At 56.1% G+C, this 14,010-nt stretch overlaps 1 protein-coding gene across 1 annotated transcript; it reads left to right on the top strand.

The window, feature by feature from the left end:
* Nucleotides 1–257: 257 nt before the first annotated feature.
* Nucleotides 258–13,614, top strand: CSF1 (colony stimulating factor 1; the record flags this gene model as incomplete). Its single annotated transcript, XM_084241952.1, has 8 exons — nucleotides 258–296; nucleotides 3,495–3,620; nucleotides 4,829–4,891; nucleotides 6,781–6,957; nucleotides 10,318–10,465; nucleotides 11,667–12,688; nucleotides 13,239–13,291; nucleotides 13,569–13,614. The coding sequence occupies 8 exons, from the start codon at nucleotides 258–260 to the stop codon at nucleotides 13,612–13,614; spliced, it is 1,674 nt and encodes a 557-aa protein (XP_084098078.1).
* Nucleotides 13,615–14,010: the final 396 nt, after the last annotated feature.

Here is a 14,010-nt window from a genome sequence, read left to right on the forward strand (position 1 = left end):
TGAGTGTGCGCTGGCTCCTCTCCAGGGTGATTTCCCATAAACCACATGCCCCACAGCTTAAAAGGCTGTGCCGAGGCGCTGGCCAGTGCAGCCCGGCTCGGGGAAAGTGAAAGTTTGCCCGGGTCCGCTCCGCGCTGCGGGTCTCTCGGCTGCCGGCACAGCGGCGCGACCCTCCGGCCGGGGCGCGGAGTCTGCAGCGGCCGGCGAGCGAGCGAGCGAGGGCGGCCGCCGCGCCCGGCCGGGACCCAGCAGTCCGCATGAACGCGCGGGGCGCCGCCGGGCGCTGCCCTCCCACGGTAAGAGGCGGCCTCCGCGCGGGGCCCCGGGCCAGGCGGAGGGGGGGCGCGGGGGGCTCTGAGGCGCGGCCCCTCGGAACCGCCCGCCCGCCCGCGCGCGCGGCTGCAGAGGATCCCCCGCCGTGGCCCCGGGCTCGGGTTTCCTTCCCATCTTTGCTGCGGGCGCCCCGAAGCCACGCGTGCGCTCCGGCTGAGGTCGGAGCTGCCCTGCCTGCCGCGGCTCCTGGGCTGCAGCCCTGCCCCGGGAAAGGGGCGGCTGCTTACCCCATGGCAAGGAGGGGAACACTGAGCCAAGGCGGCAGGGAGAGAGGGGCCTGCAGCCCCCGGCAGAGGCAGAGGCGAGGTGTCAGTCCACGGCTCCTGTCTGTCTCTGCCGGCCAAAGCCAAGGGACGGGCAGAGTGGCCATGTGCTGAGGGTGGCTGCCCCGGTGGGTACCCACCTTATTGGCCACACACATGCTTCCAGGCCCTGCTGGGGAGTGGGTGCTTCTGCATGGGGAAAGTTCAGGGGCATCCAGCTTCTAGAATGCCAGGGCCTGGGCTGGGAACCTGCTGGCAGGAGGGAAGAGTCAGACAAGCCAACACTTGTTCCAGCTCACACGCAGGGCAGGAGTTATTGGGGTCGAAGTGGCTGGGTCAAGTCTGTTTGGGTCGGGGGTGGGGAGGGACTGGACCCCGAGTTGCCTGGGACTACTAGATCTGAATGTCTTTCTTGCAAAATCTGCTTCAGTCATTTGGAGGAGATCCCAGGCTTGGGGGTGGTAGAAGGTGGAAAGAGGGTTTGGTGTTGAGAACTGTGGACAGGGGCTGTGTTTAGGGCTGCATGGGGGACGCCCTGCTCACACCGTGGGCAGTAAGGGCTGCCACTCCTAGAAGATGCCAGGTGGCACTGTTGCTGAAGAGTGGTGGTCCCGCAGCAGGTCTGCATCAGAGGCGCCCTGGTGGAGAAGGGACGAGAAACTGGGGAATGGCAAGAGAAAAATATTTGGAGGGCAAGGGAAGAGCTAGCAAGTGGGTGAGCGGGAGCTGGAAGAGCAGATCCACAGGCAGGAAGAGCCCCCCTGAGAGAGGAGACAGGGCTGAGAGGGGAACTCGGGAAGGGTGAGGTGATTGGCATCGAGGCATATAAGGGCTGCAAGTGAAACCATCAGAAAGAGAAGGAAACAGTGGTTTTCAACAGGCGCCCAAGGCCCGCTCATGCCCAAGTCTCTCCAGGGATCTTGTCGACGGGGAAGATGGACTAGAATGGGAGGCAGCTGAGGCTGGACCGCTGGGCGGAGATGTCCCAGCATCTCTTGGGAGCCTGCCACAGAGATTCCTTCTGGCTGCCCCAGAGGCTGGGGCTGGTGGGTGGGAGGGAAGAGGAGGAGGGGAAGTCAGCCCAGCCAGATGCAAGCTGGAGTGTTAACCCTTGGATGCCCATCCAGCGCCTCCTCTGTGGCACAACTGGCATTTCAGGTGCAAGGGAGCCTGTTGGCCACCTGCAGAGTCAGCCTCCCAAGTGGCGGCCGCCCTGCCCCCCACACCGAGGTCTGACGCAGCCCTAAACGCCTGGCCGTCCTTGGGGGGTAAGCACTGCCCTCCCCCTCGGTGTCCTCAAACACTGACATCTTGAAGTGCTGAGGCTGGACTGTCCGGGCATCCTCTTCCTCCAGAGACCTTTTCCTCCATACCCTTTACACTCAGAACCTCCTGGCAGCTCGCCTGGGGCACACACATCTTTTGCATGGCCGCTTGCCTCCCATGGGTCTGAACCGGAGGCTCCCGAGGGCCTGGAGTTCCCACCAGGGCTGCCTCCTCAGCGGCCGCACAAATCCAGAAAGACCCCTCCTCACAGTCCCATGACTGTCCTCCCTCGCACACCCTCCCTCCCCAGGTCAGGCCAGGACCCTTGGCAGATCCCTGTGTTGTGGTATTGACCTCCCTGTACCTCCTCCCTCCAGACTGCCCTCGCTCTGCCATCCACTTCTCTCCATTTTTCAAAGCTCACCAAGGCCCCTCTTTGCTGCCACCTCCCTGGTAGCCAGGCCGGAGCTGCCTGTGCACTCTGGCAAGAACTGGCAAACGTTTGGGCTTTTAGTAACATGTAAATCAGTGTGTTGTGAGCTGTTTCACAGCCTCCCTGTGTTTTTCCAGTGTGCTATTTATTTGCCATATTTGTCTCATCATCTGGATTACTGAAGCAGAGTCCAGAGCCCAGAGCCCAGCAAGGTGCCAGCTCTCACTCCACCCTAACAAGCATTTCCCTGAATCTGGGGGTATCAGCTGCCAGGAGGCCACCGTGGGCTGGGGACAGGAAGTACAAGGGTCCCTGTGCCTCTGGCTGGAGAAGGGGAGACACAGGGCCAGGGAGAGGGCTAAGGGGACCTCAGTGAGGGAAAGGAATAAGGAAGGGCAGTGACAGGGTGTAGGAGCCAGTCCCACCACTCTGGGTGGAGGTGAGAGGGAGCAACTCCTGGGCCAGGTGGTGCTGAAAGAGGACAAGGATCTCAGAAAATGTCCTTGCTGTGATAAGGTCTGGCTGCTGGATGCAGGGCCTGAAGGTACCCGGCTAGGCAGGTGCCAGCCAGGGATGGCCCAGAGCTAGCACTGCTGCCTCTGATTAATCAATTGGGCTCCTTTTAACACACACACCCAGGGCCCCAAAAGGTCTCTGACATGGGATAGGTTCCCAGTGAAACTGAGTTTGGGCCCCTGGTTTTTCCAGTGGCAGAGCCAGACCTGTGGAATCAGGTGGGAGGAAGGGCTGGGCCCAAGGGAAATGTGTCTGCCTCCAAGTCTGGAAGCCAGAGCATAAACATGAACTTGAGAGGAGTGGGCAGCTCACAAGGTGCTTGGTTCGGTATTTGGTGTTGCAGGGACAGAATGTGTAGGTACAAGTTTGGCACTCTGTATCATTGGAATTTAGACTCATGTCCTCAGAAGTTTAGTATAGTCTGACTTGGCCTGGGTTAATCTGGAAGGGCTTCTTGGAGGAGATGATATCTGGGTGGTACTAGAGGGAGAGCAAGCTTGTGCTGTGCCTGTTAGGAAATCCTGAGAAAGTTGGATTTGGGGGATGTACATATCCTGGAGTGGGTGACAGAGCCCGTAGCATTGTAGACACGGGGTCCTTGGTGTTCCAGTCTCACTCAGCAGGCCATGGGGATTCCTGGGGAGAGTGAGAACTGGGAAGAAATGACAGTCTTTCTATCACAGACATGGCTGGGCCCCTGGCTGCTGCTGCTCTGTCTCCTGGTGAGCGGGAGTATTACCATGGAGGTACCACCGCAGTACTGTAGCGAAATGATTACCGACAGACACCTGAAGATGCTCCAGGACCTGGTGAGTGTGGCTGTGCCTACCCAACCTTCTCCTGCTGGGAGGGGCCCGGGCCAGGGTCACGGAGGGGTTGCAGGCAGAGAAACGGGGCAGGACAAGGCCTGAGACTCCCTCCTCCCTCCACTGTTGCTCCCCACATTGACTTTCTCAAGTCCGTGCCTCTGCCCCTTTCCCCAACCCTGGCGCCCTCTCTGGTTCGCCTACAGACAGCAGACAGGGTGGATTTTCAGTAGGGCGCCTGGGTTAATGATTGCCTAGACTGTTAACCATGGATTCTGAAAGGCCTGTGCTATCTGCTCTCCCACGGTGGGACACTTCCTCTAAGGAACCTGTCTGCTTACATGTCCAGATGTTGTCTCTACTCCTGGACCCCCAGAGATGATGCCAGCCTGGCACGAGGGCTGCAGCCAGACTCGGAGGGGAGTTTCCTGCCTGATTCCCACCATTCAGCCCTTATTTCCCTGTTCCTGCCTCAGGGATTGGGATGACATACCTGCCAGGGCGTGAGAGAGCCCCTGCCACATTCTAATAGAATAAAGTCCTCAATTCCAAACGTGGTTCGGCAAGGCAGAGTCAGGTTGCTGTCGTGGCTGCTGTCCTGCTAAGAAAAGAATTTACCATCCATCTGGCCAAGCAAGCAGGGTGGGACACCACTGGCTCAGGAGCTGGGACCTGTATGCTGTGCCTCCTGCCTCTTACCCTTGTCCTTTCCCTGCTGCAGGTGGCTGCTGCCACAGTCCACGGTAGATCAAAAACCTCTCCGAGGCTTAGAATCACAGAACTGCAGCTCTGGGGAGCTGACAAAAGCTTTACGGGCATCTACCCCCAGCCCTTACAGATCCCAGAGTTTGTCTAGCCTCTGCTTAATTCCTGATGTGACGCCTCCTGTGTCCTGTACACATGTACACCACATGTGTTCTGTTTTCTCTGCTCGGTGGTCCTCACTAGCAAACTGGCATCCATCAGATGTCATGGGGTAGGAGGCAAAGGACTCTTGTTCTTCCGTGGTCCTCTCCTGGGTACGTGGAAGGCAGAGGTCTTCCCTAGCCTTGGTTCTGGCTTTTCAGGTGTGGCTGGGGGCTGGGCAGGTGGGGGTGGTTGGTGGCGTGGATGAGGATCCAACTCTGACTCACCCAGAAACTCTAGTCCCCATTCTTAGACAAACTCAGTTGAGCTGCAGACCCCACATACCCCACTGCCCTCTCTTACAGATTGACAGTCAGATGGAGACCTCGTGCCAAATTGCCTTTGAGTTTGTAGACCAGGAGCAGTTGGTGAGTTATCGCTATTTAAAAGGCTTGTGTACAAGCTTCCCGGGGTGGATATTTGTGGGAGCACAAAGTCAGGAGAAATTCTAGAGCCGGGCGGGGTGCGGGTATGAGGATCCCTGAGAGCACAGGTCTGGTGTGCCAGGGTCCAGGGCTGGGCAGCGTGCAGGGTCAGATCCCTTGCAGCAACCTTTCACATGCTTACTGTGTGTTGGGCACTTTTCTGATTTAATCCTGACAGAACACCACTGCCCGGTGTACTAATCTTGCTTTTTGTTCTCAGAGAGATTAGGGAGCAGAGCCAGTAAGTGGTAGAGACCTGATCTGAATCCAGGCAGACTGGCTCTAGGGCCTGTGGCAAACCAATACTTCTTTTTTTTAAAAAAAAAAAAAAAATATTTATTTATTTATTTATTTTTTTAATAGAGGCATGTTTTATTTATTTATTTATTTGTTTGTTTGTTTTGTTTTGTTTATACAAGCACTGGGTATAGTCAGAAGCGCGGGAGGGTGAGAGAATTCACCAGAGCCAGAGCGGGGAGCAGAGCAGGCAGAAGGACCGAAGTACACTGCTGAGGGGAGCAGCGGGCGGCAGGAGAGGTCTGCGCGCCATGTGGGACCCTCCTCCGGTGGCCGGGGAGCAGCCGGGGATCGAACTGGCGCTGCAGAGGCTGCGGGCAGCTTCGCAACCCAGCGCTCAACCGCTGCGCCGCCGGGGAGGCCCAAACCAATACTTCTTTTGGGTCATGTGCTTTGCTTAAGGATGTCACCTCCATCCAGCAGACATACCATCAGCCAGGATGTCAGTCCAACCCTGTGCCTCTCCCTCCTACCTCACACCCACCCAGCCATCAAGCTGCAGGTTCTGCCTCCCAGCAGCCCTGGGTTCTGCCCTACCCTCACCCTATCCATCTGTTGCTTGGGCACTTTCCAGAACTTCCTAACTAGCCTCCTAACTATCTTCCAGTGTATACTTCATCCTGCCACTGGGCTGGGGTGGGGTGGGGTGTCTCTGAATTAATCCCTTCCCTTCACTTCCCTCTACAGACCTCTCTGGGGGACCCCTCACTCCAGAGAAAACCCAGATTGCTTAGCCCAGGTATAAAAGCTCCAGTCCCCTCCACATAGTCCTGCCTGCTCTCCCTCATTCCCTGCTCCTTCCTGCCTCCCAGCCTTTGCACACGCTCTTCCCAACATCTGTACCGTGTTCACAGTGGCCCACGCCAGGAATCACTTTGCTCTGTTCATCTTGTGCTGAATACAAAAGCCCCATCATATCCAGAGGCTGCTCCTAGCTCTGAACTTCGACATCCCAACCCACACACACCCCTGATAGAGCTGGAGATACCTCATAGTCCACAGAGCAACCTCAGAATTTCATTTACTCACCTACTCAGCATTTAATGTTGAAACAGTGCTGGAACAGAGAGCGAAAACTATCTCTGCTGGGACATCCACCATCTCTTTAGAGAGACAAAACGCTGAGGTTATTCTTTGAATCAGGAGGTGATCCTCAGTACCCCTGTATCCTGAAGGACTAGAAGGAGCAGTGGAGGATTTTTTGTGAAAGCATGCCAAAAGAGAAACAGAAGGCTCGCCAGAACCAAGCCTACCTGTGCACCCCATTCTGCAAAATCCTCATCTTCCAGAAATCCCAAGATCTCTCTAGTCAGAACCCACCTTCCCTTGCCTCCAGGGCCAGACGCTAAAGAGAGAGAATGAAAGACCAGCCAAGGGCAGCATCCTTTTACTGGAGTGGCCAGGTCCCTTCCCCCAGGGGTAGGGCTAGGACAAGCTACAGCCCTCATCTGCCTATACTGGGTGACATCTGGCACAGAGCCAGGGTTCCCAGGCCACATTGACCAGACCATAAACTCCAGGTTCTCATTTTCCAGAAAGATCCCGTGTGCTACCTTAAGAAGGCATTTTTCCTGGTGGAAGATATAATAGAGGACACCTTGAGGTTCAAACATAACACCGCCAATGCCGACACCATCGAGCAGCTCCGGGAGCTCTCTGTGAGCCTGAAACGGGGGCACTGTTTCACCAAGGACTATGACGAGCATGACAAGGTAGTGGGGGCCTGGAGCGAGGTGGGAGGGCTGCGGTGGTGGTGTCCCTGCCCGAGAGCCGAGCACATCAACTTGCCTGGCGTCTTGTCATTTTTCACGGTCTCACTCATGTATTCATTCCACAAACCTTTGCTAAGGACTCATTATGCAGGAGGCCCACAAGCTACACAGGTCCTGCCCTCGCAGAGCTCATAGTCAGTGACGCTGGCGGTCACAAAAACAACACAAGGAAATGCAACTACGAACTAGAAGGACTATTCATTCAACAAACAGTCATGGGTGTCCATTGATTGTGTACCGGGTTTTCTTCTAGACTTTGGGGAACAGCTGTGATGAAAACACACAAAAATCCCTACATTAGTGGAACTGGGGTGGTTAGAGAGAAAATATCTAACATGTGGGATGTAGGGTGGTAATAACTGCATTGCAGGAGGGGAAACCAGGAAGGGGAAGATCAGAAGTTGCTGAGGGAGTGAGTTATCAACGAGAGCCACATCTGAGAGACAGGGACTCTAATTTAAAGGGGTCTTGAGAAGAAGACAGACAGTGTTCTGAGAAACACTGAGAACGAAACCATGAGAAAAGAGTCATTTGAGCTGCAAAGATGACTGAAAGTTAGGGAGCAGTAGGGTTGGTGAGGGCATTCAGAACAGGCAACACTGTGCACGGCCATAAGGTGACGGGAACAGGGACACTCAGGGGTCCCAACGTGGTCATGTGGCCAAAGCATGGACGTGAGGGAGAGAGAGGAGAGGAGGCTGGAGCCAGGCCATCTTGGGGTCTGAAAGATGTGGGGTTTTGTCTTAAGTGTGTGGAGCCATGGTGAGCAGGGGTGTTACCTAGTGGAATCTTTTAAGACCCTCTGGTGCTGTGTGGAGAAGGGATGGTGAGAAGCCTGGGAGAGACAAAGGTGCCAAGGCCAGGGCAGAGATAGGAGCGGCAGGGAAGGTGGAGGCAAGTAGATGTGGGTCTGAAGAACAGTGGCTGTGAAGAGCTTAGAGGAAGGGGGAGTCCAGAATGGTTTATTCTGGAGCACCTAGAATTTCCAGGGATGCTGAAAGGAGGAAGATGAGTGTGCAGAGCAGGTTTTGGGAAGAGCAAGAGTCCCACTGGAGTGCGTGAAACTTAGGCTGTTTGTGAACTGGCCCAGTGGAGAGGATTTGTAGGCAGCTGGACCCCTGCTCTCCAGTCCACTGGTGATGTCAGATGTGGAGGTATCAGCAAGGTCACCTGTGACTCTGGGGGACTGTGTGGCATTGTCCCCGTGTAGCTTGTGGGCCTCCTGCATTAAGTAGCAAAGAAGCAGGCCCAGGAGCACCGGCACTGGAAGTCAGGTAGAGGAAGAGGAACACCAAAAAGTAGCACCTCAGGAGTGAGTCTAGCATCACCAGGCCCATAAAAAGGAGGATTTCAGGATGGAGAGAGCAGTCAACTTTGTCGAAGCGGCTTGGGGAAGTCAAGCAGGATAAGTGTCCATTGCATTTTGCAACATGGAGGTGGCTGTTTGGTGCCTGTTCAGGGTGAACAGGCAGAGGGGCGGTGGAGACAGTGCTGTGGGGGAACTTGACTCCTAAAGGGGGTGGAGAGAGAGCAGTAACGGGGGAGTCCTGGGACTGGGGAGAAAACCTCTTCTAATAAGGGTATTAAATCTGTGGTTTCCCAATATGATTTTACTAAGACTCACTTGGGGGGTGGGGAGCTTGTTTAAAATGTAGACTCCCAGGACGCCCCTAGAGAGTCTGATTCGTTGAGTCTTGGGGTGGGCCTAAGAATATGCATTTAAGCGCCCCACCCCTCTCCTCCCCCACCCTCTCAACCCCGCCCTGACCCCAGATACTGCAGTAGAGCAGTGTAAATGTGGGGGGGTGGGCTCCGGAGAGAGGGAGTCTTACGTAGACAGTGAAGAGCTCCCACAGGCAGGTGGCCATTGGCATGGAGGCCATTTATGAGCAGCTAACCTGCAGCAAGAATCTCCTGAGAGAGACTGATGGCATCAGGACTTCTGGCTGAGATAGAGCCAGCTTCCCTGTTTCTTACAACAGCCTGGGGGGTGGGGAGGCTGGCAGAGGTTATTGTTTTGACTTTCCAGATGAGGAAATGAGCCCAGACTAGATATTCACTTGGCCAGCGCCACCTCACCGGTGACTGATGGAGCTGAGCCCCAGCCAGGTCTTTACTTGACATTCATCCCTTTAGCTGGTAAACATTGATGAAGGGCCTACTAAGCACAGGAAGTGGGCACAGTGTGATGCCTGGGAGGCTAGCAAAGCCCCTTGTAGCTCCAGTAGAGGGGAAACTCGGTACTTGGCAGTTAGGCAAGCAGGTCAGCGCTGAAGGCATGGGAATGCATGGCAGTGTCTGCTGTGAGAGGCGAGGTAGACGCAGCGCTGATCCCTGGGGGACGCGGGCATTTGGAAGTCAGGTGGAGGAGGGGAGACAGAAGGAGCAGCTGGAGGGGTAGGAGGAAAACCAGAAGTGTGGGAAACTTCTCAGGGCCCCAGTAGGGGTGGGAAATTGGGTCCCACAAGCAGAAAAGAATAGAGCAGTTCAACAGTCAGGGCTGGGCAGCCTCGGCCTCCTTTCTAGACATCCCAGTGCCAGAGAAGCTCTGCGTCCATGGTCTGCTCCAGTTCACTCCACACCACAGCACGTGGCAGGACGAACCTTCTAAAGCTCAAGTCTTACTGTGCCACCATCCACTTCCCAAGAAACCCTCAGAGGTTCTCTCTGCTTTATGGACGGAGTTTACAGTTCTGGACCAGCAAGTTCACAACCTGGCCTTTGCCGCTCTCACTCAGTTGTGGGTCTCACCACTCCCGTCCTAGATGGCAGTGCTACAGCCCTCTCTAGCCTTCTTTTAGTCTTTCACTGTTTCAGGTTCTTTCCTGCCTCAGGACCTTTGCACATCCTGTCCCCTCTGCCTGGACAACTCCCTCCAACCCACTGCCTTTCCTGGTTAACGCTTGCTTATCTCTTAGGTGATTCTTTGAGGAAATTCTGTTGAACATACTCCCAGATCATTCTATATTTCTTCATGGGGCTCACTGCACTTGGAATAGTCTTTATTGCCAATGCCCATCTGGACTCCATGTTGGCTAGCAAGCACCTATCTCGTGTTCATTTTATGATTCCCAAGTACTTACTATATGCCTAGTATATAAATATATGCTAAATAGATCCTTGAATAAATGACATATCTCACAATCTCAGGGCTGATTCTGCTGCAATCAGCGGAGAGTAGAGGGAAAAAACAAAAGGGAAAAAGAAGAAATATGAGAAAGGCTAAGGGAGTTTGACAAACAAGCCAGAGACTTGGGGGTCAAGGCCCGTGCTCACCAGGGGGTGCTGCTCTCCTTCCAGGCCTGTATTCGAACTTTCTCTGAGACGCCCCTCCAGTTGCTGGAGAAGATCAAGAGTATCTTTAACGAAACAAAGAATTTCCTTAAAAAGGACTGGAAGATTTTCAGCAAGAACTGCAATGACAGCTTTGCTAAATGCTCTAGCCAAGGTAAGCACCCAAATAGCCAGCAAGTGTGTAGGTGGGTGTGGGGGAAGGATGTGTGGAACAGAGCCAGAACCGAGAGGTGAGAAGTAGAGCTGGAGGGACCCCCCCCCCGCCCCGGGAGGCAGCCTGGCTGCTGTCATGCTCCTGTGTGTGTAGACGTGCTTCCGTGTACACGTGTGGCTTCATGTACCTCTGGTCGTCCTAGGCAGGTGTCTTCCCTGACGTGTGTGCATGCACATCTACTATGTCTGCGTGTCCAGGCCTCAGAAGGATCACACTGGAGGCTGTGAGATTAGGGAGTGGAGAGGAGGGACCCTCTTGGTGAGCCCCATAGGCATGGGGGCTTTCCCCACCGGCTCTGCAGGCTGGATGGCCATATAGGGGGTTCCATGGAAGGAGCAGAGGCTCCATCGGGGAGTCGGGGCCCTTGCTCCAGGAGCTCTGCTGCAAACTACCAGGATACCCTGGCGCTCCAGAAGTTCCCAGGATGTCTTGCTGTCCCCTCAAGGGACAAGGCTGGATTTGAAGTCTGAGCGTCACTCAAAAACTCTCCCAGTGCTGATCCAACTGCACACATGTGTACCCTGCGTCCTCGTCTCTGCATCCTGTGCCACGTGTGCCTCCTACATTCAACCTTGCTGCCTGAGGCAGTTGCTGAGGTCCTGAGACCCGCCAACGGCCATGCCCAGTGTCTTTGCTTCAATCCCAAGGCCTCAAGCCTTGGCCACATTCCAGCCCCAGCCTGTTCCCGCCTGTGGCTGTGCTGTGTGATTCCCTGGTTGTGCATGAAACCATTGCACTGCTTTCCAACCGATGCAGTGTCTTGGGGCTAAAGGGTGTCTTGTGTTGGTCCCGGAAGCCACTGTTGAACTGCCTGGCCTGGCTGCTGCTCACCTCTGGCTTGGATGGCTGGAACCGGGGTGGGCTGTTCTCTGGTCTTCCCTGACCCCAGTCTGTGCTTTCATCCCCGCTCTTTGCTTTCTGCCCTGAGACCCTGTGTTTGTACCTTCCTTGCCTACAGACTTTGTCATGAGCATTGGTTCCAGTCCTGTCCTCTCCTCAGCCCCAGGGCTGAGCTAGGGGGTGAAGGGATGCCCAGACCCATATACCCTTCTCCACCCCACCTCTGAGAAAGCTGTGCTGAAGCCTGGTGACTCTATATTCTCCCCGTCTTTCTCTCTCCCTCTCTCTGTGGTTCTTTCAGATGTGGTGACCAAGCCTGATTGCAACTGCCTGTACCCCAAAGCCATCCCTAGCAGTGACCTGGCCTCTGTCTCCCCTCAGCAGCCCCTCACCCGCTCAAAAGTCCCTATGGCCGGCCTGACCTGGTCTGACTCTGAGGGGACAGAGGGCAGCTCCCTCTTGCCTGGTGAGCAACCCCAGGCAGTGCCAAGCAGCAACCACCCAGGCAGTGCCAAGCAGCGACCACCCAGGAGCACCTGCCAGAGCTTTGAGACACTGGAGACCCCAGGCGTTGAGGGCAGCCCCACCGAAGACTCAGCTCAGCCACATCCCTCTGCTGGGGCCCGCCTTCCAGGGGTGGACGACGTTCTTGACTCTGTATTGGGCACTGACTGGGCCCTAGAAGAGGCCTCCGGAGAGGCTAGTGAGGAGCTTGTACCCCAAGGGGCAGAGCTTTCCTCCTCCAGCCTGGGAGGAAGCAGCGTCCAGGCAGAGATGGCCAGCCCCAGCGACCTCCTCCCAGCATCCTCTCCACTCCCCCAACTGGCAGAGGGCCGACAGCCAGCAGATGAGACTGTCACCTCCCTGCCCAAGATGGGCCCCGGGACACCCACTGGCCAGGCCCAGAATCACACACCTGAGAAGACAGACCGTTCGTCTGCCCTGCCCAGAGACCACCAGGATTCCGCCAGGACCCCATCTCTGCGCCCGCAAGGCCTCAGCAGCCCCTCCACCCTTTCTGCTCAGCCACAGCTTCCCAGAAGTCACTCCTGGGGCAGTATGCTGCCCCTTGGGGAGCTGGAGGGCAAGAGGAGCACCAGGGAACGGAGGAGCCCTGCAGAGCTGGAAGGAGGACAAGCCAGTGACAGGGCAGCCAGGCCCCCGGCCCATTTTAACCCCGTTCCTTTGACTGATGCAGGCCATGACAGGCAGCGCGTGGAAGCCTCCGACCTCCAGCCGTCCGGGTTTGTCTTCCCCCTGTCCAGCATCATCCTGGTCCTGCTGGCCGTCGGCGGCCTCCTGCTCTATAGGCGGAAGCGGCGGGTAAGAAGGGCCGACACGGGAGCCGAGGCTGCTGGTCAGGCAGTGGCTGGGTGGAGGAGCGGGTTGAAGGCCTGCTCGGATTTTGACTGGGTTTTTCAGAGAGAAAGGAGGCGGACTGAGCACAGAGGACGGGAGGTTCAAACAGGGATGGGGCTTGCTTCAGGAAAGGGAAGAACTGAGGCTCTCGGGTTGTGAAAGGGACTGGAGCCGAAGGGAATGGCAAAGAATATTCCTGGGCTGATAGCAGGATGAGAACCCCAGGTGGGTGAGGAGATGGGGCAGGAAAGCGACACTGTGAGTGTCAGGGCCGGGCATTCACTGCAGGCTCTGCAGAGCCCGGGGCACGGACACCCCCCAGCCCCAATTTGGTGGGCAGAAACAGCCTGCCTGGGAGAGGAGACAGCCTCAGCAAGCTCTCCGGCCCTCTGGCCAGTCCCCACTTCTGGGGGAGACTTCTATAATTCCCTCACTGGCTTCACGAGCGCACCCCCCCCACCCGCCCCCCTCCCGTTCCCAGCTCATCAGTGAGCCTGCTCTTTCCTGTCTCTAGAGCCATCGAGAGCCTCACACGGTGGATTCCCCCATGGAGCAACCGGAGGGCAGGTGAGAGTGTGGCAGGGGTGCTGGTGTCCTGTCTTGATGTCTACTTCCCCTCCACAGTTTCCATTAGCTCTGAAGAAATGGAGCTCAGAATAGTATGGGGCTTGTGCAAAGAGGAAACGCATCCCCTTCCTAGATATCCAGGAAGTTTCCTGATTTCTTCTGGGTCCTCTAAATCAGAGAGGACTACAGCATAAGCGGAAGGTGGGATAAAGTTGGAGGGCCCGCTCACTCCCTGCCCCTGCTGAAGTCTTATGCCAGCGCTGTGCTCTCCCCCCAGCCCCCTGACCCCGGACGAGGACAGACAGGTGGAACTGCCCGTGTAGGAGGAATTCTAAGGTAAGCCTCTGATATAATCTCTCTCCACCCTGAAAATTAGCCACACCCTTTTCCAGTAACCCTAACCTATTGGTGATGCCAACTCCCCTGAGGCCCTCACACCTGACTGCCTCCCCTTTCTCCTACTCCCTTTTCCATCTGCCCCCAGATCCTGCCAACACTCTCCTTCCTGGGTCCTTGGGTCTCTCCTCCGTCCTCTATTCCTTCCACCCCTTCTGAGACCTGGCACTACTGCCTCTGCATTGGGTCATTATTTCTGCCCTGGGGCTTCTAGTCTTGCTGCCCCCTTCTATCCCAGAGCAGCTGAAATCTTCTCAGCTTGTCTTGCAAGCCCTTCCAGCCACTGCCCTCAACACTCACCTCTTGCCAACTTGCCCTCTGTT

The sequence above is a fragment of the Talpa europaea genome (genome assembly GCF_964194135.1).
Source record: "Talpa europaea genome assembly, chromosome: 9".
Taxonomy (NCBI): domain Eukaryota; kingdom Metazoa; phylum Chordata; class Mammalia; order Eulipotyphla; family Talpidae; genus Talpa; species Talpa europaea.